We start from the raw sequence: 27643 nt of genomic DNA, 5'->3' as shown, positions 1-27643 counted from the left end.
TTTACATAGTTGGGTTTTTTTGTTTCTCTCTTACGATATATAACGGTACTTTTAAAAACATTACTGAGCACCAAAGCAAGGGCCTTGATACTAAGCTACATGCTCAGGTCTTTTTTTACTTTTTGAGACAAGATCTTGCTGAGTCACTGAGCTGCCCAGACTGACTGAACTTGCAGTATTCCTGCCTCAGCCTCACAGAATGCTGGGATTATAGGCATACACCACCATGTTCAGTGACAGTGATACATTTTAAGTCTCATGAAATACATTATTCATATGTGGCTAAGTACACTTAGGTAGCCCCTCTAGGGGGAACATCAAGTCGGATTTCTAATTTATATATTGCACTAATAAAATTATAATTGATAATCTCATTCTATAATCTTTTACCAAATAATCCTATACCAAAGTAAATGATTAAAAGATTCAAGTGTAACAAATGAAGACAAAATTGCAGTGGAAAGAGAATATAAGACCTTGAAAAAGGTCTTACACAAAAACTATAAAATAAAAATTGTCAGTTTGACTGTTTTATGTGGCAAAAATACAAAAGCGAAGTAAAAGTCAGCCAGAGGGTAAGAATGAGAAGTGTGCGTGTATTTTTGTATAGTACGGGAAGTTAATCAACTTTTTTGAGAAAGTCTTTAGTCTTCTATGTTCCCAGCAGAAGGACTCCTGGCTTCTGGTCCTAGGGACCATGGGGAGAGATTTGTTCAGGTCAGGTTTTAGGAGCTGTCTTGTGTTCAGAGCAATCCCTTGTCTAAGGGAAGGCAAAGTCTGGCCTGAATCCCTTGGCAAAAGCAGGAATTTGACTTCTTTGGGTGATGAAGAATGAATCTGGGCTCTCCTTCCCTTGGGACCAGCTACCAAGATCTATCTTGCTGTGTAGTTAAAATGCAGATTTTCTAGCATTGAAAAGGTAGTGGTATTTACACTATTTTTTTTTTCCAGGAGAACATCCCTGAGGACTGATCACCTCCTGCAGTACCAAAAGCCATGGTTGAGGTGAACTGATGCTTTTTCTAATCCTTCTGACTTTTAGTTCTTTAAAAAAAAATATATGTAGGACCAGGGACATAGCTCCAGCTGCATAGCATCTGCCTGGCAAGCGTGAGGTCCTGCTTTGATTCTTTGTACAAAAAAAAAAAAAAAAAATGTGAACTAGGTATGGTCGTGCATGCCTGAAATTCCAGCTACTTGGAAAGCTGAAGTACAATAATGAGTTCAAGGTTAGCCTATGCAATAGAGGGAAACCCTGTCTTAAAAACAAAACAATAAAAATGAAAATCTTTTGAGTATTTGTTTTCCTTATCCTGACATTTTTGGCAAACAGAGCCCCTCTTCAGTCTCCTGGTCTCCATTTCCTCTCATACTAGCTAAATAATCCTATGCTATCCCTCAGAGCACCTCCTTTTTTCTTTTTCTTTTTTCAACAAATATATAAATTTTTTTTTGTACCAGGGGATTGAACTTGTGACTTCGCACTTGTGAGGCAGGCACTTATGCCACTGAGCTAAATCCCCAGCCCAATATTTTCATTCAGTAAATAACTGAATATTTCTTTTCTCTGTCCTCTTCCAGGGACTGATGAGGAGGAAATGTATCCACTTAGGGAATCAAGAGTAGATTTATGGAACGAAGTTGTTCTCTCTGAGCTGTGATTGAATGAGGTGCAAGTGCGAGTTGCTTAGCTGAGAACAAAACATGGAAAAGCCAAGATCATGTCTACAGACTAGTATCCTCTAAGAATGGATGATGGTGTTAGTAGCTCCAAATGTCAGATTGTTGAAATATCTCTTGGTTTATGTGGTTTTGGGAATCATGGAATCAGTGGCTGACACAAATCTCTGAGACTCTGGTTAGCACTTGTGTTAGATTTCTGATATTATAACACCTGAGATAATCAAATAAAGAAAACATTTATTTTGGCTCATAGTTTTGGTAGCTTCAGTCCTTAGTAGGCCCTGTTGTTTCTGAGCCAAAGGCAAAGCAGCACATTATGGTAGGAATCATGGATAGGGAAAATCTCTTCACCTCATGGCAGGGAAGCAAAAGAGAGGAGCAGGAAGGGGCTGAGGTCCCCACATTTCCTGTGAGAACATGTCCTTAATGACCGGAAGGCTCCCACTAGGACCCACTTTTTGTAAAAGTTTCCCAGTAGTCTGGCCACAGCGGTACATGCCTTCATCCCAGCACTTTGGGAGGCTAAGGCAGGCATATTTCAAGCCCATGTGGGCAATTCAGTGACTTAACAAGACCCTATCATAAACAGAGCAAAGGGCTGGAGACACAGTTCAGTGTAAAGGTGTGAAGACCCTCGATTCAATCTCTGGTACTGAGAGAGAGAAAGAGAGAGAAGCAGGGAGGGAGGGAGGCAGAGAGACAGATGCATAGACACAGAGAGACAGAAAGACAGAGACAGAGTAACAGAGACAGTGAGACAGAGAGACAGACAGGGAGGGAAGGCAGGAAGGAAAGAAAAGAAAGTTTCCCAGTAGCACCAAGCTGGAGTCTAAGCCTTAATTTTAACACATAGGCCTTTGGGGAACATTTAAATTCCAAACTATAGCAACATTCATGATAGATGCCCAAACTGAAGTTGAATAGCAAGTAGGGGTTATGAAAAACTTCTATGTCAGTTATCAGTTTTCTTTATCTCATCAACAAAAATAGGGATATAGATAATTACAGTAAGTTTGGCCAGTGCCTAAGTAGTTGAAACTATACCGTCAGAGCTCAGAAAAACCTTGTAATCTTGTACACTAATACCTATATTGTAGCAAACTTTATCACCAGAAAAATAATTTGTATTAATAGGAAATAATTCTTGTGTCAGTAGGTCACAAGAGTTGAACTCGAGGTTATGTGAAGCTTACATTGTATATTCTTTCAGAAATACCGCTATTTTAAAATGTATTTGTCAGCTTTTACATATTACAAATTTAAGGAACATTAAGAGTAAGTCCCTCACTGGGGATTTAGCTCAGGACCGGAGGAACCTGCCTGGCAAGCAAGAGGTAGTGAGTTCAATCCCCAGTACCAAAAAAAAAAAGAGTAAGTCCCTCACCAACACCACTTTTCCTACTCTGTAAAGGCAGACACGCATTTCTTTTAGCTGATTCTAAGGGAATTTATTCCATATTTCTAATTAATATTCCTATATTGCTGTTTCTTAGCCAGCCAATTTTAGACATTTTTTGGTTATTTCCTTGCAGGGTACACGTGCATTTAGATTTACTAAACCACACACTCTATTTCCTTTCCACATAATAGAGTTCTGTCACAATTCTGCTTAAAGGAATGTTATACATGTGTTAGAATCTCATAGATAATTTATTGCAACTATTCTCTACCATCTCTTTAAAAAAACTTTATTATGGAAAAGTTTGGACATATAAAAGTAGTCTTATGATACACTACAAACCATCAACTGTAATAACTATCAATTTAGACTTAATTTTATTTCACCTTTTGTGCTCCATGTATATTTCTCTGCCTTTACTCTAAATTAAAATAATCTGATTCTGGATTATTTTAAAGTACTGTAAAGAAAAAATTTGCATGTGCCTCCAAAAGATAATTTTTTGAAAACATAACAATTAAACTCATCATGTTCAAATTTTCAGAACTGACTCTTAAGCATTTGTTTGAATTTTAATTTAGATCAGGACTCTTCAGTGCAACTTACTGTTTTTACATCTGTTGAGCTCTAATTTGGTAGCTACTCTTTCTGTTTTTTCTGTGCAGTCGTTTTGGTGGAAAAGAAGTTAATTTAATTTGTCCACTGCCTGAATTTTGCTTATTATATCTCTTTGGTCTCATTTAAGTGTCTCCTGAAAACTGGTAGTTATATGCAGAAGCTTGGTCAGATTCCATTGGAATTTTTTAAAGAACATTTCATAGGTCAGTGGTGTGTAATTCTATCAGGAGTAAATTATATCTGGTTCTATTTCTTTTTTGAGATTTAGCAGCCATTGATAATTATTGTTAGATTACTGCAAACTGATATTTTAATTTTGTTATTTTGGGGCGGGGGGTGGATTATTTCATTTTTTTTGAGACAGAGTCTTACCATGTAGTCCAGGGTGGCCTTGAACACATTATGTAGCCCATACTGGCCTCAGATTTGTAGGCTCCTCTTGCTCCTGCCTCCCAAGTGCTAGGATTACAGACAAATGCCACCACACTTGGGCCTCATTCTTTTTTTCATGAACTAGGTCAGCATTCTATCTACAAAGGGAAACTATCAACTCTTCAGTTACCCTGAAGGATAGTATGAATAGGAAAGTGGTTCTTTCTCATTTTTACCAGTTTTCAAAATAATGAGTTGGCTTCTTAGAATCCTCTAAAAGTAACAAATATTTTTTCACTAATATTGTAAGCTTACAGATTAAACCTTTTAGTAGAATCAGTCCATTATAATTATTATCCTTATAATTTGGTAAACATACCACTTTTGGCCAAGGGAAATGTCTTAAACTTGGCTTCTGAGTCTTTTCCACATTATCCTAATAAGTTTTTGATATGTTCTTGCCTTTCAGTTTAAGAAGGTATTGAAACTCATCCTGAGCATTTCTGGCTTACCTCTAAAAACTAGCTCTTTCCCCAAAGAACTTTGGTTTCTTTTATTTGAAAATGGTACCTAGAAAACTCTGATGGGGTGCTGTGTGCTACTCCTGGGTGAGTCATTATTTCTAGGCAGATTCAGTGGGCAGAGTTAGGAATTTGTTTAATATAAAATTAACTCAGTACTCTTGCATCTGTTTTTGACATCCAGATACTGGTTCTCCCCTGAGCAACTACTGTTTCGTTTTGTTTTTAGTATGGGGAATTGAACTCAGGACTTCATGCTTGCCTGGCAGGCACTGTGCCACTGAGCCATATCCCTGGCCCTGAGCAACTACTTTAAAGATAACATATGTAATGTGTTAACTATTGTTACTGTCCTATTATTTTGTTATAAAATTTTGTTTTACCTTTTTTACATAAAATACAAAAAGAAAAACAATTTAAAACATCCAAAATACTGGTTCTCAGTGGTGAACAATACACTCAGTTGCTTTACCCCATGAAACAAGCACAATAGTCTCATTTTGGATATAGTGTCTTTTGGGGGCATATGCATGAATTGGGGTCTAGTACTGCCCAGGCTCATCTAGAACTCATGAGTATGAATAGTCTTTCCACCCTAACCTCCCAAGTACCTGGGATTACAAGCACATGCCACCACTCCCAGCTGTAAGCACAACAGTTTCTAAAGTATTTCTATCATTTCACAGCAAGCACATGTGTTTACTGTTTTCAGGGATCAGTGATATTCAGTGATGTGTCCATAGACTTCTCTCAAGAGGAGTGGGAATGCCTGGACTCTGCTCAGAGGGACTTATACAGAGATGTGATGTTGGAGAACTACAGAAACCTCATCTCCCTGGGTAGGGGCAACTATACCAATAATTCATCGTCTTCTGGAATCTCTGCTTCTAGCTGAATTTCTACTCCTTAGTCTCAGATAAATGGTTTCAGCTAAAATGAAAAGAAAACGTGAAAAAAAAGGCAACTCTAATGTGCTATGGCTGAAGCTTTATCTTCAGCTTTGGCTGTTTTTGTAGTGGGATTTCTTCCTTGACTGGATCTGATTTCCATACATCATAACTGTGTTCCATATCTTTTCTCATGAGCAGGACTTTACATTCCTAAGCCTCAAGTGATCTCCCTATTGGAACAAGGGAAAGAGCCCTGGATGATTGGCAGAGAGCTTACAAGAGGCCTGTGTTTAGGTAAGTGGAAGTCACCAGACAGAGCAGTGATAAAAAATAATAATAATAATAAAAAATGTCAATAAGGAAACAATACCTTTGAGATGGACTTAGAAAACTAAAATCCTTTTACCATGAAATACCCTGTTTTATCTCTCTGCTCACTATTATTTCTCCTACTTTTGTCCTTCTCTCCTTTTTTTTTTTATTCCTTTTGAGACAGTGTCTTGTTATGCAGTTCAGCTGGCCTTTAGCTCACTTTGTAGTCCAGGCTGGTCTCAAACTTACAATGATCCTCTTGCCTCAGCCTCCCAAGTGCTGGAACACCTCTTAATTTCCAAGTTGGAAAGTGCCTTTCACTTTCCCTTTAAACTTTTTTATCCATATTTTAGATTTGTAATATCTCTTCCTCTTTTATATTTAAACTTACATAAAGAAACCAAGAAGCTAAAATAAGCATCTCTCCCTAGCTTCAGTTGAATGCAGGGAAGACAAAGTGGGGGAGAGGGGCTACCTAAGTTTAGAGGAGGCTCTTATTCTATGTATAAAAATATACCTATATTCATATATATATGTATGTATATTTCTTCTAAGATCACTATATTACAACAAAACATACACACACATCCTTTACTAATTCTTAAGCTAGCCATGAATAAGGCTCCTCCTAAGCCAGCAGGTGCTCACTCTCGAGATAAGGCCTTGTCAAAGAAAAATAAATAAACTGGCAAAAAGAAGCTACACAGAGACCATTAAAAGAAATGCACAGTTTAGTTCGACCTTTCCAGATCTCATATCCACATCTGTATTTGAGAATTGTTATGGTAATTTATTTCCATAGTCTTCCCCCTTCTGTTTGTTGCATTGTACCTTGCCCATTTTTCAGAGTAAACAAGTATCCCTGATAACTGTATATGTTATATACCTACTAGATATTGTTGTCACTTTAATTTTTTCCATATCTACCATAAAAGTTTAACTTTTCACAAATAGGATGGAAAAAGAGTATTTATGACTTTCTTTTCTTTTCAGATTTGGAATCCATGTGTGAAAGCAAGTTATTATCTCTCAAGAAGGAGGTTTATGAAATAGAATCATGTCAGAGGGAAATGATGGGTCTTATGAAGCACGGCCTTGAATGCTCCAGTTTTAGAGATGTTTTGGAATATAGAAGTCACTTTACAAAACAATTGGGATACCCAAATGTTCATTTAAACCAAGAAATATTTGCTCATGAATATATGCCCACATTTATGCAACAGACATTCCTTTCTCTGGATCAGATAATTAATAATGAAGAGAAACCCTATGAGTGTAAAAAATGTGGAAAAGCCTTTAGTCAGAGCTCACAATTTATTCAACATCAGAGAATTCACATTGGTGAAAAATCTCATGAATGTAAAGAGTGTGGGAAATTTTTTAGTTGTGGTTCACATGTTACTCGGCATCTAAAAATCCATACTGGTGAAAAACCCTTCGAATGTAAAGAATGTGGAAAGGCCTTTAGTTATAGCTCATACCTTTCTCAACATCAAAGAATCCATACTGGTAAGAAACCCTATGAATGTAAAGAATGTGGGAAAGCCTTTGGTTATTGCTCAAATCTCATTGACCACCAACGCATTCACACTGGTGAAAAACCATACGAATGTAAAGTATGTGGGAAAGCCTTTACTAAAAGCTCACAGCTCTTTCAGCATGTGAGAATTCACACAGGTGAAAAACCCTATGAATGTAAGGATTGTGGCAAAGCCTTTACTCAGAGCTCAAAGCTAGTTCAGCATCAGAGAATCCACACTGGTGAGAAACCCTATGAATGCAAGGAATGTGGAAAAGCCTTCAGTAATGGCTCAGCACTTATTAATCATCAGCGAATTCACACTGGTGAGAAACCCTATAATTGTAAAGAATGTGGGAAGGCTTTTACTCAGAGCTCACAACTTCGTCAACATCAAAGAATCCATGCTGGTGAGAAACCTTTTGAATGTCTTGAATGTGGGAAGGCCTTTACTCAGAACTCACAACTTTTTCAACATCAGAGAATCCATAGAGATGAAAAACCATATGAATGTAATGAATGTGGAAAGGCCTTTAATAAATGCTCAAACCTTACTCGACACTTGAGAATTCATAAGGGGGAAAAGCCCCATAACTGTAAGGAATGTGGGAAGGCATTTAGTAGTGGCTCAGATCTCATTCGCCATCAGGGAACTCATTCTAATGAATAATAAAAATTATAGCTCTTGTCACACTCTTAACATTTTAGAGGGAAATTGATATTTGATAATTACAGCCTTCCCACTATGTATTGTTTATCTTATATTTAAGTTTTCAGTCCAAATGCATTTCACTGTAGGCTATGCATTCAGAGTATAGATTAATATCAGACAGGATGGCACATGCCTGTAATACTACCACTTGGTAGGCTGAGGCAGGAGGACCACCATGAGTTCAAGGCCAACCTGGGCTACAAAGTAAGTTAAAGGCCTGGCTGAACTATATAGCAAGACCCTTTGTTTAAAAAAAAAAAAAATATATATATATATATATATATATACATACATATGGTATCAATGCAAGTTATTCAATAACTATTTTCCCATTGTTTGGGGACACATTATATTCTTGTTTGCCTTTGGTTATTTTTAAGATGGTTTTCTGACCTGTATATTTGTGCTTGGCCCAGTATTACACCATTTTGTGTGATTTTTGATAATTTTAAATTCTTTTGGAATTACAATTTTGTTTTTGAAGTCAGTATTAATCCTTTTGTTTCATTTCACTAGTTTTTTATTTTTATCAATGAAAATAGAAATCCAGAAACTAAAACTTAAAAAATTAATTGTAACTGTACTATTGATGACCACTCTCAATTTCATAGTACAAATTTTGCTAAACTCTTCATTTTTGCTTGATTTTTTTTTTCGCGGTACCAGGGATCGAACTCTCAACCACCGGCTTGCAAGGCAGGTGCTTATGCTGCTGAGCTAAATCCCCAGCCCCTAAACTCTTCATTTGTAAGGAAATGTATTTTGATATGTACGTTTCACATCCTTTTATAATGCCAAAAGTCATGGTTGCCATTTCAATAAATACAGATTGTATTTTTAATAACATACTTAACAACTTTTTAAAATGGTAATTATTCATGTTATGGTTGACTCTACATTTTTGTATTTATATAAGTTGTCCTCACTCATAAGACCCAAAATTTATCTCTGGATTTTTGGATTTTTTTCTTTTAAAACATTTATTTTAATTTCTACAGTTACCCATGTTTTCTCCTTACAAACAATTTTGTTCCTTTTCATTAACTCTAAGTCTAAAGCATATTAGGAAGGTAGTTAATGTTATGAAAGTGGTGTTTATTTTTCCAGATATTTAAATTTTTTTCTTATATACGTTAGTGGTATTTTATTTCTTATGTATAAATATATACAATCATGTATACATTGGTTTGCTGTGAGAAACTCATGGATTAATAAATGTAGGGTACTTTCACATATTCTTATCAGATGGTATATGTTTAATAAAAGTTTTTCTCTATTGATATAATTACCATTATCTTCATTATGATTTGAGGAAAATATTTTAATCATGTTGTTTATCTTCAAAGTCAGAGAGTTCATAATAGAAAAAGAGAAACAATTGTAATAACTATAAGAAGGAAAACCTTTTCTCCAACACTTGTTATGCAGCATGGAATTTAACAAGGCAAAAATTTATATGGGTTGTGTTTATTCAGACTTCATCTTTCATGCTGTACAATGAATGCAAATCTGAAACTTTAAGGACAGAATGATACATAATTGAAAGCACAGCTGTCAAAACAACAAGTAGCTGAAGTAGTGGGGATGATGGCGCACACCTGTAATCCCAGCATTCAGGAGACCGGCAGGGAGATGGTCATGAGCTCCAGGGACAGTATGAACTACAAAGCAAGCCAGCGTCTCAAAACAAAACATACAAAAAAAAAAAAAAAAAACCAGAAAGAGGTGACATTTTTCCTAATTTTTCCAAACAAGAAAAAAGCACACAGGTCACATTGCTTTGCCAGAATGGAATAAATAGTAACAATAAGGGAATCATGAACTATCTGAATATTAATTTAATATTCCTTCTTCCATGGATCAAGGAAAAAAATCTTTATACACATATTCAAATGTGAATGAAACACAGCAGAACTAAAAAGTCTGTGAGTGGCATTGAAAGTTATATTGTTAGCATATGCAGTAGTACACACCTGTAATTTCAGCATTCTGGGAGACTGACGCAGGAGGATCATGATTTGCATCAAAACTGGGTGTAGCTAGGGGTGTAGCTAGGGATGTAGCTCAGTGTGGAGGCTCTGTGCTCAGCCCCCAGTACCAAAAAATAAAAATTAAAAAACCCACAAGTTTTTAAATCCAATACTCATGCAGATTAAGATATTATAAAAAGCACTGATAAAATCAATATAGAATCTAAAGAGCTAAGAAAAAGACAATGTTTATTCTGGATAAGACATTGAGAATTGAAGTGACTATATTTCAACTGAAGAACTATTGCTTTTTTGTTTGATAAAAATGTATAAGCCAAGTGTGGTGGCACATACCTATAATCCCAGCACTCAGGAGGCTTAACGCAGGAGGACTGCCATAAATTGGAGGCCAGTTCACACTACAAAGCAAGACCTATCTCAAAAAAAATATGCTATGGAATCAGTGATGTAGGTCATGTAATTTTATCAATATGTTGAAGTTCACTAACCTAAACTTTTTTTTTTTTTTTTTTTGAGGCAGGGTTTCACCTTGTAGCTTATGCTGGCGTTGAACTCCCAGCAATCCTCCCGTCTCAGCCTCCCAAATGATGAGATTACATGTGTGTACCACTATGCCTGGTTTAAACTAAACACTTTAAAGGGTGACTACTGTGGTGATATATTCAAGTAAAAATCTTTTAAAATGGTATGCTTGGGGCTGGGGATTTAGCTCAGCGGCATAAGTGCCTGCCTTGCAAGCAGGCAGTCGTGAGTTCGATCCCTGGTACCGATAAAAAGCAAAAAGACAAAAAAAAAAAAAAATGGTATGCTTGTAGCCAGTTATGGCAACATAGGCCTGTAATCTTAGCACTCTGGAAGGCTGAGCAATTTAGCCAGAACCTGTCTCAAATTAAAAACTAAAGGAGCTAGGGATGCAGCTCAGTGCAGAGGCTCTGGGTTTCAGCTGCAGTATTCCAAAAAGTGAAAAACAATTGCATTTCTAAAATATGTGAACAAAATCAATACTTTTTATAAAAAGAATTCAGGGGAATATAAAGCAGTTTTATTCCCATAATAACATGAAAACCCTTGGCAAAATAAAAACTATCCTTTTCAATAGGGCTGGAGTCATCTCAAAGCCTATTGACTCATTCCTGTTGTATGATGCTGTCAGCCAAAAGACCTACAAGTGGACTCTCTGGCATGGGCTTCCTCATATTACGGCAGGGCTAGGAGCACACACTGCATGAGAAACCAGGCAGATGCTACATTGCTGCAGCTACCGCTGCTTGTTCTCTTTTTTTGGTATAAGGAATATTCATTAAAATTTAGAAGAGGCCATTGTTTTGGACTAAGCTCCTGTGCTAGCTCCTGATAGTACAGTAAGTACTGACAGGGAGTTACTTATGTTAAAGTTCCATATTACCAAGTAAAAAGCGCTTTTTATCTTGTCTTCTGAGAAATTGAGAGAGAGCACCAAATTTTCCAAACAGACTAGTTTGTCGGTATAACAATGGAGTTTCTTTTCCTTTAATCCTTACAAAAGCAAAAACAAAATACCCTGAGAAGTAACCTGATGTTAATTAGTTATTTTTCTTTGTCCTCCTTCTCTCCCTATCCCTTCTTTTTCAAGAATAGTAATTTTGATATGATTATCCTGTTTTCCTTTCTTGTTTACTTTCTTCAGCCCATTCTTTTGTCTATAAAACCAACCCTCCTTGGCTCACTGGAATATTTAATTTTTATAAAGTGTCATCCAACTCTGGAATCAAAAATAAAGCCAACTAATATCTGTAAATTATTTGTCCGTTGAAAGTAGTAAGCAGTAATCATTGAGTGTTCTGGAATTGTATTTTTTCTAATTTTGTCGAATATAAAAGTATAGACAATGTTCTAGTCACTTTTAGTCTTTGGTAAGAACTGCATAGTTTAGCAGTTGCACAGCAGTAAAAATGATACGTGTGTGCATATATAGTTCTTTTTGTGTGGAAAAACCTGAAAGTTTTAGTTTTTTGGTTTTTTTTTTTAACTTTAAATGCCAACATAGCAGCTGGAGTTACTACTCAGTGGTAGAGTGCAAGCTTAGCACATGGGAGGCCATGGGTTCAATTCCTACCAAACACACACAAAATATTCATCTTTGAGAATTTGCATCATAATAAGGTCTTGAGGGTGCCCTGGGGTGGCTTTGGAAGGAACAGTTACCAGGAAATTATAAATATTTAGGAAGTCAGGAAAGGAAAAGATAAAAACTGTTAACCATTCAACAACTTAGGAAAACTCCTAAAGCACTCTTCCCGGCTATTTAAAGCTCAGAAGCCAAGTCCCTACCTCCTACCTATGGGTACCACTAAGATTCATATAACAGATCAGATCTATTCATACCTTTCATCAGGGTTGAGACTATGGGTACGATATTTAAGGGGGCACCAGAAAACCTAAAAATCAAAACAAAACTCAGTTACTAAGATAAATACTACCTTTAAAATAAAATTTAAAAAATAATGCAAAAACTCCAAGATGAACAAAATCCAGAATTGTGTCTTCTCTTCACTCTTCCTACCACCACCACAACCCACCGCAAGGGAAGTTCCCTCCAAGCTTTATCTGTTCTCCAATGTGCACTGTAAACCACCGAAAACCTCCACCACCACCATCATCAGTGGCATCTTTTGTTATTTGCCCTAAACTCAGCCATTTCACCTCCTAAAATATGAGAGCACAGGACCAAAGTCTCCTTATCCCCATTTCTGGAGTTTGGACCAAACCAATAGCGTGATTAGAAAATTCTTGGGCGTTCTGTCAGTTCCGGCCCATCCTCATACTCTCGGAAACGCAGAGCCAGTGTAGCCCCAAAGCCCAAAGTCGCTTCACAACATCAACCTACTGTCCCACCCGCCGAATGGCTTGGCCTGAGGGCTCACACCCTGAGTTTAGGCCTCGGCCCACGGGACCTGGTTTCTGTGGTTAGGGCGCACCCCGGCGGAGGCTCGCGAGAATGAGTTTAGCTCACCTGTGCCGCTGAAGATCAATGCATACCATTTGAATCCTTGAGTATTCCCTCTGAGGAGAAACTTGTGCACCTTGTGGTCTATGTATCTTAACAAGAGGCTCCTGGACTTGGTTGGTTTGTGTGATTCAGAAGTCAGCAGTACTCCGCGAGCTGAACAGAAGCACACGACTCACGCCTCTCCTCCAGACTACACTTCCCAGAGGCCTCTGCGATCACTTCCGGTCCCCTTTCTGTCATCCCTCCCGGTATAATGCAGACCAACTAGGGCACTTCTGGTGGGTGGGTTGGCCCTTTTGATCGCTCTGTGTGTGTCTTTCCTGCACTTCTACACCTGATTCCCCCAGATCTGACCTCAGGCACCGCAGTCTGCACCCCTTGTGTTGTCAATGCCTTCTAGTCAGTCAGCACATCCATCTGCCTGTTCTCGTTTTACTCTTGGGGACAGGCTAACGCAGAGCTACGCTTCCAGTGTTAAAGAGAGCCCCCACTCCACTGCGGAGGGCGGGGAGACAAGGGCTTCACACCTTGGTTAGAGTTTGGACCTGGACATGAGGGTGCTGAGTCATGCTTGATCCCATTCCTGGTTGGAAACGAGGGTGTGCTGAAGATTTCTGTGACATCTCTGACCTCTAATTATGGGGGCTCAGGAGCAGATTTCTTTTTAGCTCTTAGGGAAGAAGCTTCTGTGCTGATGCTCTCCTGTTTCTCTTCACATCCTCAATTCTGTCTTCTCCGACTTTGCCCTTCTGCAGGGAAAGTCCTTAGGAGACCAGGAAAACGGTCATGGGGCTCCTGAGAGCCAAAGAAGAGGTACTGTCAACAGGATATGTTTCTTTTTTCTTTTCTTTTCCTTTCCTTTCTTTTCTTTTCTCTTTTCTTCTTTCTTTCTTTTCTTCTCCTTCTCCTTCTTTGTTGTTGTTGTTGTTGTTGTTGTTGTTGTTCTTCTTCTTCTTCTTCTTCTTCTTCTTCTTCTTCTTCTTCTTCTTCTGTAAGGTAGTGGTGGTGGTACTGGGGGTTGAACGAAGGACCTTTACACTGAGGGACATCTCCAGCCTTTTTTTTTTTTTTTTTTTTTTCTTTGTTTAAATTCTGAGACAGGATCTGGTCCAATTGCCCAGGCTGGACTAGTTTTCCTCCTGCCTCAACCTGCCAGAGTGTTGGGATTATAGGCCTGTGCCACCAGACCCAGCTCTATCCCTTTTTCTTGCTCTTGAGGCTACCTTCTTGTTACTGGCAAAGTTCATTCCTGGCCGTATGGAAGTTGCTCATCTTATATGGAGTCCTTCCTTTTAGCTCCCCATCCCTAAGTTATTCATGAAGTAAATTGTGAACAATATGCGTCCAGTAGTTTCAGTAAAAATACTGAAACATCCATGTTCAATTGTCCAGTGATGTGAATAAAAAGTAGGGACAGCGAAGATGCTAATGGTCTAATGGTTGAGGAAGACTCCCAGGAGGGACAGTTTAGGCTGTCCCTGAAGATTTCCATAAGTTGAGGAACTGGGAGGAGGACAGTAAGTATTGTTAATTTCAAAAGCTTGGCCATTGGGCGTTTGTGTAAGGATTATGGTGACCAATGGACTTATTTAATATTGATTTTTAGATATGTACAGGTGAAGATATGGACTAGCAGTCCATATATGGAACAGGGAGGAATTTGATGTGGTCTGATAGAAATTTGACACTTGAAAGCATTTTCAATATCTGCAATTGGAGAATTTGCCAAAAATTCTGAATTTCCTGCTTTTCTGAAAAGAAATCTTCCTTCAGTCTACATCACCCTTTGGTGTCAGGCAATTTGAGCCAAAGCAGTGTCCTTCATCATTTGGCCAGGGGTTTTAGGGTCTATTTGTTGCACTTTCTGCAGTCTGATTCATCCTGAGGTTGAAACCATTGTGAAACTAACATTCTGCGGCTTTCTCATTTTATAACCTACCGAAGGAATTTGATTTTCCACCTCTGAATCTTGGGACAGATCCAACAGGCTCTTTAATGCCAGGGTAAGGAATAAAGAGTTTGTCTTTGACTAAGATGGTTTTTAAAGGATGTTAAAAGAGAACTGATACAACATCAGTATGTGGGAAATAGAGCGAAATAATGTACAGTATAGGGATTTAAGAGGAAGCTTTCTAACCTTTGAGAATGCTATTATAAGTTTGACATAATTGAATTAATGAATATATTTTGAGCACAGACACAATTACTGATCTGGTTAACTGTCATTTTTCATATGAATTAATTTGATTATTTCAGATTGGCTTCACCATGCTTTTTAACAATCAGTAGAATTTAGAAAAAGACACTTTGATTTAGTCTTAATCCTTAAATCCTTTTGTAGGTGTTGCATCCAGTGCAGCTGTTAAAGCTCCTGGTGGAATGGGCGGCACCTGCCAGAGGACTAGAAAATAAAGAAAAGGAAAGTTGAGGTCACCTGTAGCCCTGTCTCCGGGTGGGAGGAAAGGAACTGCTCAACTGCCATAGTGCATTTATTTATATGTTAAGCGACAATGTAACATGACACTTCGTGGCCTGGTAATCTGCATGCATAGCAATTTAAGAGCTTGGTGGTTTGTCTGGAGAGCTTGTTGTTCTACCTTGATCCTTGATCCTTGATCCTTGATCCTGATCCTTGATCCTTGATCCTGACGGTGTGATCAATCTCCAGCTTCAGCTGCTCCCTACCGGTACAAATATAAATGTTGCTACTTTCAGAGCAACATTGATAGTTCTGTTTCTCGTTTACAAAAACATTTCATTCACTTGGGTGTTAATATCAAGAAATCCAATTCAGGACATTTTCAAGGTAATATCGACTCATTGGTGTGTACTTTGTTATGTTAATCACTCATGGGTAAGGAAGCGTTTTGATTTGCTGGATGTCAATGTTTTAGTCTGTTGACTTTTCCTGTGGTATCTCTTCCCATCTCAATAAGACCCATACTTTCACCCTGAACTGTATCCTGCATAACCAACATATTCCTTAATACAGCTCTTTAAAAAGGAAGTACTAGGAGAAAACAATAAAAGGGTAAAAAATTTGAATAACTAAATTGTTTAGGGTGAGCTGTCTCCAAGAACAGTAACTCGAATACATGAAGTGTTTGGAGTATAAAGGCACCACACCTTAAATAAATTAATTTTAAGAATCAAGTAACAAGTTTCCATTGTTTGTTTTAGTATGTTACTTGGAGCATATAATGAATCATTTATTTTAAGGGCTTGGGCAGAATTTTCAGATGTAGGACGTCTGAATTATACAAAATAGTCTAAGCAAATAAACAGTAGGACATTAGGACATTAGGTATCCCTGCCAGGGACCCTTGACTGAGAAGGTAAATTGGAATTTTTATTAAATTTGTAGCAAATGGGATGACAGACACATTTTGTTCTTTATTTTTAGCATTTTTTCACTGATTCTGTTGAAAAACTTCCTGAAGATTATCTATCTGTAAAGCCTTTAATAGATTACATTCAGTCATCTATAAAGCACAGTCTACCTACTTAGTCTTCCAGTTTATTTTTGGATTTCATTTACTTTGAGCTTCAAATTAATATATACAAATGACATGCACACGTAAACCTATGTTCGTACATTTTGACAGAACTTATTAATAAAATAATAATTTTTTTTAGGCCACATAGCTACTAAGACCAGTGTTCAAAGATGAAAGAAAAACAATATTTTTACCACTGAAAGGAATTTCCACAATAGCACACTGAAGGATAAAGTCATCCTCTATTTCCCAGTATTTGGAACTTTAACCTATACCCTACATTTAACTGTTGTAAATAATGCCTCTGTAGTCAACTTCGTACATGATATTCTTTCATAGACTTGTATTTACAAGGTAAAATATAACCAGGTGAATAGAAATAACTATTTTTGAAACATTGGACACTATCTTTTCCTTGTCTATTTGCTTTATGCTTTGCTCATATGCAGAGGCCTTTGTTTGGTTTTGTGACACCTCCAACCTGGGCATTGCAGCTAGCATGGCAGATTGACAGTGTTAGATTGGTCTAGAAATCTTTCCCACTGCTTTCCTCTCATTCTAAACTGTTGTCAAGGTGGAGTCAGGGATAAGTGGGCGTGTGTTTTGCATTGAAGGTTTTCCTGGTGTTCAGGGATGTGGTCGTGGGCTTGACCTGGGAGGAGTGGAGGTTGTTGAGCCCTGCCCAGTGGATCCTGCACAGGGAAGCTACTACTGTAAGGCTGCTGGATGGCCTTTCCTGCAGACTGAGGAAGAGACTTTCCTGGTTTCCATGTTTCTTCCTGGCACCAGGAAGCCTCCCTTCCTCAGTTGTCTTATTTTCTTTGCAATGTTTAGTCTTTCCTCATTCAGGATCTTCTTTCTCACCTCCCAATTTTAAAAACATTAAACTACCACCCTTCAGGCTACTTTTTAGTTGTTCTTATGCTAAAACTAACTGATCATTTTTACCTTTCCAATTCCCATAATTTAAAACGTGTGTAAAATATTTATCAATATAAAATTTCTGTAAAATATTTTTTGGGTTTGTTTTGAGACAGGATCTTGCCATGAAGTTTAGGTTGACCTTGAACTCACTTTGTAGCCCAAGTTGGCCTTAAATTCATGGCAATGCTACTGCCTCAGCCTCTCAACTCCTGGGATAACAGGTGTGTGCCACCACACCTGGCTCTCTATAAAATATGATTAAAACATATGCATAATAATTATATCTGAAATACAGGACACTGTAGCCAGTAAAGCCAAGGGGCTCTATCTCCCCCACCCCTAGGAATCTACATCTGGCGCCAAACTAGTGCCAATGGGCTACCTGTGCATCCCTAATGCCCCCTCAGGCACCACCCCTAACCTAAGCTATATATAGGCCCCCACTCCACATGTTCCACAGAGAGATCGCTGACCCCGGGGTGGAGATGCTGCGCCCCAGGGGATTGGGGGTGTCTCTCCCCACATTCTCAAAATAAAGGTCATTTATATTTCATACTTTTTATCTTTTAGCAGCCGCTGGTCCTCCACAGTTCTATCAATATCCATCAATGTCAATACTTTAGCTTAAGAAATAAAGCATTAATTGTACGGTTAGAGCCTTCCTTTTCCTTTCAGATTGCAACCTGTACCTTTCCACTCCATAGCCCAAAGGGAGCTGTTTTTCAACATTAGAGATTTATAATGTTTGATACTATCTCTCTGGAACCCGTGAGTATAATAAACTTGCTTATCCTTGAGTCTCATCTGTATTCTGTTGTGGCTGCGCCTGAAGGAGCATCTCACAAAAGAATACAAAACATTATCCTACAGGATTTGCATGTATTTTGGTATATTTAACCCTGGGTATCTGTGTTCATGTTGTCCTGGTTTTGTATGCTATTGTAAATGAAGCTGTATTTTAAACTTTGACTTCCTTGGGTTCACTGTTAGTATATGTGACTGCTATTTGCATATTTTGCCAGATCTTTATTTTCTCTGTCTGATCTGTTTTTTTTTTCTAGCCTGTATTTTATCTTTTTCAGGTACTGGGATTGAACCCAGGGCTTTCACACTGAACCACACCTCCAGCCCTTTTTGTATTGGAGACATAATGTTTTAACCAAATATTTTTTAGTTTTCCATGTTAATTTCTTTCAGTAAATATAATACTCTGTGTGTGTGTGTGTGTGTGTGTGTGTTTTCTAGAGATTACAATGTTGTACCCTAAACCAATTTAATTAGTTTTTACTTGTTTCAGGTAATGTAAGAATTTTGCAAGAGTATGTTTACATTCCCCTCCTCCTTAGTGCTATTGTTGTCATGCACACTTATGTCTATATGCATCCTACGTTCAATAATTTAGTGTTAAAATCTTTTAATTAAGTTTATTGGTACTATATATTTATATATCACATTCATCATGGAGAATTTGTACCTTACATGATATAACTTGATTTTTTCCCTTTCCTTTACCTTTCCTTTCACCCCTCTTCTCCTTGTTTATAAAAGCTTGGTTCCCATTTTTCCCTTATTTTCTTGTTTTTCTCTTTTCATTCCCTCTTACCTCCCCCCTTCCCATTTGAACATTGTCTTCCTATTTCACAATATCTTTTATACATTTTGGCCCTTATTTATACCTTTGGTTTCTCATACCACAAAAACAATACAGCATTTACATATACACTGTTAAAAGATGTAAGCATATACTTTCAAAGAAAGTCATAATTAGCAGTGCATATGTGTGTATTTGATGTCTACCCATATTTCTTGCTCTTTTGTGTGATATGAGTTGCCATTCTGGTACAATTTTTCTTCATCTGAAAGGACTTAGAATATAATAATCACTGAATTTTCCATTTAAACCTGAAAATATTTTCCTTTCAGTTTGCAAGGTTGTGAGTTCAATCTCCAAGAAGACATTGCTCACATATTTAATGGATAAGATATAAAATTGCAATGATATTTCAGTTCAACTGGATAGGTTTTAAAGTGTACTATAATCTACTGTATTTTAAAATATCAGTGTTGAAAATATGCTCGAAATTCCATCTTTGTACTATTTAAACTTGTAAATAAAATACTTTAGATGTTAACATAAACAGGGATACATTTGAAATGATGTGGTGCTGCCTGCAAGTAATCCTTTTCTTTTGGAGGCTGAGGCAGGAGAATCATTCAAGGAAACTGTACCAAAATATTTTAAAGCCCATTGCTTTAAAAGGAAAATTTTAAATGCTTTTAAAGGAAAATTAAGCTTAATAAATGATATGACAAGAGGTACTATCATGAGCAAGAGTGCTAAAGAGAAGAAAATAGTGTAGACTCTTGACACATGCCGGCTGTTTGAACTTTTTAAATTATTGCTACCCATTCTCCCAGCTATAAAATGGTAAGAGCTTGGTTCAGTGGCACACATCTGTAATCCCAGCTACTCAAGATACTGAGGCAGGAGGATCTAGAGTTTAAGGCTGGTCTGGGAAATTTCACAATTTAACTACCTCAAAATTAAAAAAAAAAAAAATGGAAAGAGCTGGGGATGTAGCCCAGTGTGAAGGTTTTGGATTTAATCATCAGTGCTGGAAAAAAAGTGGGTAAGAATATTTGCCATAAGTCAAAAGAGACAACATTTGGGGCTGGGGGTCTAGCTCTGCAGTCTGACTGCTTGGCAAATGTGAGGTCATGAGTTCAATCCCCAGCACCAAAAAAACCCCCAAAAACCAAACATTTACAAGGGAAGTCACACAGTTCCTTGATCTTAGAAGTTACCTATTACATTTAAATACTCTAATTTACCTAGATTTGAAGTTCATAAACTTGTGTGGGGATATTCTTTACTAGCACTAATATTACAGTATAGATTCACTTAATGTTTCTTAATAAAGTAAAATTATGCTTTATTGTACTCTATGAAGGCCTATGACTTTTAGTGTGAAGAATATGAATGGTCAATTAAAATAACTAGGTCCAGAGATCATTCTTGGTTTCTTGATTTTCAATTTTATTTCATTCTCAAATTAGACAAGAACTCATTCTTTCAAGTAAGAAATAACAAAGGTACATAGTATGTGACAAAAATATTGTACAACATGATTCTTACCTGTAACCGATACTGAGAACTCGTGGAAGCAGTGGTTCACCATGAAGTATTAGATAATAACACAAACATGAGAAAATATGTTCTTTTAAGAAAAATTACAACCAAGTGATGAAAAATGAATCCATCCAAATAATTACATATAGGGAGCGGCACGACTGTCCCACTGCCCTCCCTGCCTCTCCCTCATATGGGCACATAGTGCACCTACCTTAACCATAATCCTCTCCTACTCACATCACATACACGGACGTGATGATGACCCATCAGAGATCACCCCGTAGCCTCTTCCTGTCCCACTGGCCTGCCCCTGCCCTATAAAAGCTGCGACCACTTCCTCAATAAACGAGACTTGATCAGACTTCCTCAACTTGTCTCCATCTCTCTGTCTCTTGCCCTGTCTGTGTTAATCCCTGTTCCTTCTCCAGGAAACTGCCCCATGGATCTGGATTGGCCCGCGGGCCGGGTCAATTACACAATAAACCAGATATAAGATTTATTATTATTAACATATCTTTATTAAATATGCACCATGTTTGTCACCTATAAGGAATAAAATTGTCAAGAAAAGTTTGTGAATGGAAAAATATACTTAGAAAAGTACATGAATTACTTTATTTTCCAGAAAATTTTCAAAGGATCATACTGGTTATTTTCCCATTATCTGTAAGCTTCAAGCATGCCTTTCTCTGTTCTGTGAAGTAGGAAATAGGACCCTAGTGCAGGCATTTCCCACACTCCTTGCCAGCTGGTTTCTGTTATAATTTGCCTTCATTTCCATTTAAGGGCAATCTAGAGGCAAAAGGCAGAAGACAGGAGTTGCCTATTTTCCAATTCTGTTAGTGTTTCTGCAGTAGCAGACTCGGCAGATTCCTTCTGCTCCCTCTGCAGCAAATCCCAAAAATGAGGCTGAGCCCCTACCTCAGAACTTCAGCTCTGGTTAATTCTTCTCTTCCTTTTGTTCTCCAAATTGTAAAGTGTAACCTGCTTCCTGAAGTTACAGATCTCCCCATTTTTGTTCTGTTAGCCCTAAAAACTATGTAATAAATTTCCTGTAATTGCCTGTGTGGTTCTACTTTGACTAGGTCCTGCGGAACACAGTGCTACCAGTATTCCTTTTAGCAGTGCAGTCACTTAAATTTGGGGGCATTTCTCACTCCACGGAAATGTCTGATACCAGAAATAAGGGACAAAAAGCCTTCTCATGATCAAATACTGACATACAAAGCGATAGCTGCACACACCAGTGTTTCTTAGTCAGGCATGGTGCCACACACCCATAATCCCAGTGCTCTGCCAGACTGAGGCAGGGGGATAGAAGATTTGAGAGCAGCTCAGGCAATTCAAGGATTGTAGAGCCTTCAAACAAAACCAGCTGACTTCTTTCCTTTGAAAACAAAAGCACCCAACAACAATCATTTCAGGCCTACTAGCCGGATTTCTACGTCTAAGACTCTGGTTTTAGTTATTAAAAGGCTCTCTGTGGCAGGTGGTTGGATTAGTATGTCCTTCAAAAATGGATTCTCAAGAAATTTCTCCTTGCTTCCTCCTTACTAGGATTTTGTAAAGGGCCTTCTCCTCAAGAGTTACACCCCCAGCCCCCAACCCCCCTTTTTAAAAAAAGATAGTTTCGCTAAACTGCTAAATTTCTCGGTGTGGGCTCGAATTTGCGATCCTCCTGCCTCACCTCCCAGAGTGGTGGGACTACAGGCGCGCCCCAAATATGGCGGGCAGGTTTCTGTGTCCTTATTGAAGAGAACAGGTGGAACCAACAGAAAGAGGCGCACCAGAGCAACAGGCTACCAACTTACTAACGGCTTTGGTGCTAATAAGCAATATCATAAAAACGGAACGTAATTACTGCTCTGTGACTGGAATTACCTTGGGGTGTGGCAGAGAAGAAATATTAAAATAACTCTGACCTCGCCAACGGTGAGAGATTAGTGTAGAAGAACAGACTGAAAGCCATCCAGACACACACGCTGACACAGAGGCTCTTCTCCCAGATTCAACCTTAAAAGCAAACCCAGAAACGAAAAAACATTTTGTCAGAACAACTGTGACTTCTGGGAAAAGAACAAGGACAAATGATGATGACCTCCACTCCCGGGAACAGCCAGTCCCCGCTACAATCTTACATTTTCGGCGTGCACATCCCAAAACCCCAAGAGCAAAGGGCGTGATTTAAAATTCAGAAGCTTAGCCAGGTGTGGTGGCGAACGCCTGTGATCCCAGAACTCTGGGAGGCTAAGGCAGAAGGAGCCCACCTGGACACCTTGGCAAAACCCTACCCAAAAGTAAAAACTGGCTATGGATGTAGCTCAGTAAGAATGTTCTGGGGTTCAGCCCTCAGTACCAAAATAAATAATCAGAAGTCAGGCTGAATTCACCATCCTCTTTTTGGTGCACAAGAACAAAGGGTGCAGAACCGAGGTATGCACAAAGCTGTGTAACTATCACACTCAAGCACTGAATCAGAGCCAGTAATTCGCAGAACTCTGCTCAACACAAAGTAAGCGCAGTTCACACAGACTGTAGTGTCACCCACCTGCCGCACGCACTAAGTGGAGGGTAACGAGGTGCTTTCTGGGAAATGTAGTTCGGCATGGACGAATGCTACGCGAAGCACTCTGGGGCTGGTAGTTTGTGGAGCTGGACGGAGACTGCTGAGTCTCCAGTTCAGATCGCTGAGCTCGGTCCTGCAAGCTTCAGTTCTCCCACGCTAAGGATTCTGGGCATTGACGTCGCAGGTCTAGATTTTGGGGCCGGTTTCCAGACCCCCCAGCACTGAGAGGTGAGTTAGGCCCGATCCCAGGCAATGGCGGGGGATCGGGCCCGCTGGGGATAGACTGGTGGGGACAGCTCTGGCATAGCCAGAGAGGCTGTATGTGTGAGAGTGTGTCACAATGTTACTGTGTATAAAGTATGTGATAGGCTCCACTTGTGTCAAAATGTTATCTTGTGTGTCACCATGTGTGTGCATGCATGTGTGGCTGTCTGTGAGAGGAAAAATGCAAGTAAATGTGTTCCTTAGGTGATTGTCCCTGCAGGTTTGTCCCTGAGATTACTGTGTACGGATCTGTGACATTGTGGGTTTGTGTAAGTATGACTTGTTTGACTATCTCTGCAGACACACATGTGTTGGAGTGTGTGTAACAACAGGTGATTGTATGGCTGTTGCCACCTGTTCCTGTTATTACACAAGTGTAATAATTGTGACAAAAAGTAAAACTGTGGGTGGTGTGTGATTACCTCTGGCTTTGTGCTAATAAGACTGTGTGTGAGATTATGAATGTGACTATATGACTGTGCATATTTTGTGATTGAGTGAGAATGTGTTTTTTTATGTGAGATCATGGGGTTGATTGTCTAGAATCTAGTTTGTGACTGTAAAGCACAGAAAGATTAATATTACTTGTCCCAAATCTCACAGTTATTAAGTAACAGAATCAGGCCCCAAACTCAAGCTATTTGGATATAGGGTTCTTCATTTTAATTAATAAATCGCTTTGATTTTTTTTTTATTTTTGTGAGAGAGAAAAATGGAAGCCCTGAGCTCTAAGAATATTGGAGAAGGTTGTTTCTAATCTTATACTGGGAACCTTTGGAACATGAGAGCTCGATCTGAGTCTCATCCTTCAGTCTGTGAGTTACAGTCTAAAGACATTGTAGTGTAAGCAGGCTCAACTTGGCTATTTCTAGAAGAAATTCCAACTTGAAAGCCCAGTCTTCCTCCCTTTAGGCCACTGATATCTTAGCTTTGTCCTTGTCACAAATATTCCACGCTTACTGCTGAGAGTCTAGGTGTGTGTCTCTTCTCTGAAGAACCAAGTAAGTTAAGTTTTTGATTTTTACATTCTCAGTAAAGAAAAATGTTCACTTCATTTCCAAACATGAATCCAAGTTGGAACAGGAGAGACACTTCTCTAGGTGATGTATAGGTTTATGCAGCCTTGACAGTGAGGAAAGGAAGGTTCTGAGAGATGGATTAACATTCCCATGGTCATGTAGATGAGGAAAGAAGTAAAGAGTCAACCTGACTCTAGCACTATGTAAAACCCACATCTAACATTACAACTTCTTTTAGGTACTAACAGTCTAGTTCAAATGTATAAATATATTTTTAACAGAGCTATTAGAACAAATAAACAAACCTACAAACTTTAATTTCTTTCATTCAGACGTTACTTAAGACTTCTCTTGCAAGCTGGGTATGGTGGTGCACAATTGTAGACCAAACTTTTTTTTTTTGTCCTTTTGAGACAGTGCCTTGCTATGCATTTCAGGCTGGCCTTAAACTCACTTTGTAGCCCAGGTTGGTCTCGAATTTGCAAGGATCCTCCTGCCTCAGCCTCCCAAGTGCTGGAATTACAGGAAACAGCACCACCACACTCAGCTAAGAGTTTTATCTTTAAAAAGAAAGAAAAACAGACAGACAGACTTCTGCTTCCAGCTGCCAAGAATACATTGATTCTCCTCTCAGGTTGCAGAGGCTTTTAATGGACAATTTGAAGCTACCTCGGACTAAGAAATAACTTTCCAAGACACTAAATTGGGTAATTCAGGCTAGCCCCGAATTAATGGGTCGTGAATCCTAAAATATAGATCAATGACAATTGTCCCCATTTTCAGAATGAAGAAATGTTGACTCTAAGAGTACAAGCAACTGATTTCAGGCTGCACAACTTTTTAGTTTAGTATGAAAATTTGACAGTGCTTCCCTCAGGCTACTGCTTTTCTATGCAACAACAGAAGTGTATTTACTGTCCCTTCTTTAAGGAGTAGATGACCTCAGTTTTGGTGAATATTTAGAACAGGTTTTGTTGAGTGTTGTTAAATAATTGATCAAGTTCATTGAGTGTTTTCCAGCCACATATTGTGACTTCTGGGAGGAAGAGCAATTTTTGAGCCACACTTTATTAGGACTTTTATGACTTTGAACTGGTTATTGAAACTTCTTGAACCTCAATTTTACTTACCAGTAAAATGAGGATAAGCATACTTTCCTTTGCATTTTTTGAGAATTGTATAAGATAACAACATGTACGACATGCACCATGCTGCTGGATATATTACAGGAGAGAGAGTAGATTTACTCATTTATCTGCTATTTTGTGAGCACGTTCAGTGGTTCTTGTGTTGTTCTAGTACTAGATTACACCAGCGAACCAAACTAGTACTAGTTTTCTTGGATCTTAAATCTTATGTGGAAAGATAAAGAATAAACACAATGTGTGTGACACTGTCAGTGGTAATAAATTCTAAGAAGAAAATTAACTCAGGATAAGGAAAAGGGGAGTAACTAGAAGGGACATCTCCATACATAAAATTTTCAGGGACCTCTCTGTGATATAGTGATGACTAAACACAGACAAGAATATATCCAGGGAGTGAGACATGGCGGTGTTTGGAAGGAGAGCCTTCTAGATAGAAGGAAAAGCAAGAGCTACAGCCGTGAAGGATGAGTGCACATAATAGAGAGAGAAATGAACAAAAGGGAAAAGGGTAGAAAAAGAGGTCGGAGTAGGCAAGCACCAGATCATAAACTGCCTCGTTGGCCCCAGGATAGACATAGATTTTCTTCCATTTGGAATTTGTTTCCTTAATATAAGTTCCAGGGTTAAGTTCCGCATTAACAGGATATGGAGATCATAAAGGGCAGTAGTTATATCTGTGAATCGCACACCAGCAACATAGAACTAGGATGTCACTGTTCCTTCTTTCACTCTCTTTTCAACATTTTTTGTTCTTCACCAAAAGAGAAACTGAAGAAAGAAAGAAGAATGGCTGTTGGACTTTGTAAAGATATGTCCCAGGTAAGCTGATGCTTTTATTTTGTTTTCAGACATTTCAGCTCCATTTTCAAGACTTTGGGACCAACAAAAAGAATGGGGACGGTGAGTCTAGACTTAGACTAATGTAACCAGTAGCCACATATGACTGCTCTGAATTGAGATATGCCATATAGTTGGAAAATGCATACTGCTTTTGTAGATTCAGTATAAAAATGAATGTAAGATATCTCATACCTAATTTTTATATTGATTACATATTGAAATGATAATATTTTAGATAAATTGAGTTAAAATAGCATTAAATTATTTTTACTTATTTCTTTTTTAATGTGACTATTAAAGAACTTAAAATTACATACATGGCTTACATATTTCTATCAAATGTCACTGTTGTAGACACTCTAGAAACATTTTGGTATTAAGAGCAGTAGAGGACTGGAACAATAGTAGAGTAAGAACCTGGAAGGCAATTTATTTATTCATGTATTTCATTATAAGATAGAAGAGAGTGCATTGGTTTTTATGCTGATTAGAAGGATCCAGTTGAGGGGACCTGGGATTTAGCTGAGGCATAAGCGCCTGTCTGGCAAACGTGAAGTCATGAGTTCAGTCCCCGGTACCAAAAAAAAAAAAAAAAAGAGGATCCAGTCTAGTGACAAAGGAAACAGTGGCCTAGTGTGAACAAGTGGAAGGATAGGTCTTAGATAGGAGTGTAGAGTTTTATCCTTAATAACAGAGAGAAGGCAGAATATGTGAATATAGGTATAGACAGTAGAATAAGGGTGGCAGGACGATAAGGAAGTTCAGAATGGAGAGTTGGTAGTGGTTTGAGAAACAGAAGGCAGGATGAAGTAGTTATATAGAGAGGAGAAGAATGAATTTTTTAGAGATGTGTTGTAGAGTTGCCTTTCAGTGCTTTTGAGGGATGTGTGATCATATGCTAGAAATCAACATGTGTATCAGGGTTCCAGCAAGAAACTCAAAGGGGATTCTTTCTTTCTTTCTTTCTTTTGTTCTTTCTTTCTTTCTCTCTTTCTTTTTAGAGGGGATTATTTCTGAGATACTATTGAGATCCATCAGGCTCCTGATTTTAGAGATGAGTTTATAAAAAAGAATTAAATAAAGACAATTAAAAATATGGTTTGTGGTGGGTCCAGTAAGGTCAAAACTGTCTTGGAGCTAAAACAAGGGCTTCTCTGGACCACTGTATTTATTTGGTTTCCACAAATTGGGAGCAGAGGGCAGGAAATGGAAGGTACAATGGAGAGTTTAAGCCTATGAAAATGAG

General features: G+C 38.3%; 2 protein-coding genes across 17 annotated transcripts in view; one reads left to right on the top strand and one right to left on the bottom strand.

Moving 5' to 3' along the window:
• LOC101788622 (zinc finger protein 585A) overlaps positions 1-13218 on the bottom strand; it is a 47462-nt gene extending 34244 nt beyond the window's left edge. For 4 of the 6 annotated variants that reach the window (XM_013149839.3, XM_013149840.3, XM_005002537.4 and 1 more), the window contains exon 1: positions 13010-13217. The gene's annotated coding sequence lies outside the window, so the exon portion shown is untranslated. Of the gene's footprint in view, positions 1-12381; positions 12435-13009 lie in introns of all 6 variants that reach the window. The other 2 variants (XM_023564005.2, XM_063252081.1) reach the window with 2 other exon arrangements.
• LOC100729717 (zinc finger protein 383) overlaps positions 1-27643 on the top strand; it is a 47458-nt gene that overhangs the window by 4624 nt on the left and 15191 nt on the right. For 3 of the 11 annotated variants that reach the window (XM_013149849.3, XM_013149850.3, XM_013149851.3), the window contains exons 3-7: positions 952-1005; positions 1582-1760; positions 5306-5432; positions 5682-5777; positions 6789-9311. In XM_013149849.3, the coding sequence (XP_013005303.1) occupies positions 1749-1760; positions 5306-5432; positions 5682-5777; positions 6789-7984 (1431 nt within the window). In that variant the 5' untranslated portion in view covers positions 952-1005; positions 1582-1748 and the 3' untranslated portion in view covers positions 7985-9311. Of the gene's footprint in view, positions 1-951; positions 1006-1581; positions 1761-5305; positions 5433-5681; positions 5778-6788; positions 9312-23367; positions 26377-27643 lie in introns of those variants that run through there. The other 8 variants (XM_063252109.1, XM_013149852.3, XM_063252110.1 and 5 more) reach the window with 4 other exon arrangements.

Source organism: Cavia porcellus, unplaced genomic scaffold, assembly GCF_034190915.1.
Source record: "Cavia porcellus strain 051 isolate PalLab524CR breed Dunkin Hartley unplaced genomic scaffold, mCavPor4.1 scaffold_7, whole genome shotgun sequence".
Classification (NCBI taxonomy): Eukaryota; Metazoa; Chordata; class Mammalia; order Rodentia; family Caviidae; genus Cavia; species Cavia porcellus.
Note: the sequence above shows the minus strand (reverse complement) of the source record. Positions and strands in the feature narration are given on the sequence as shown.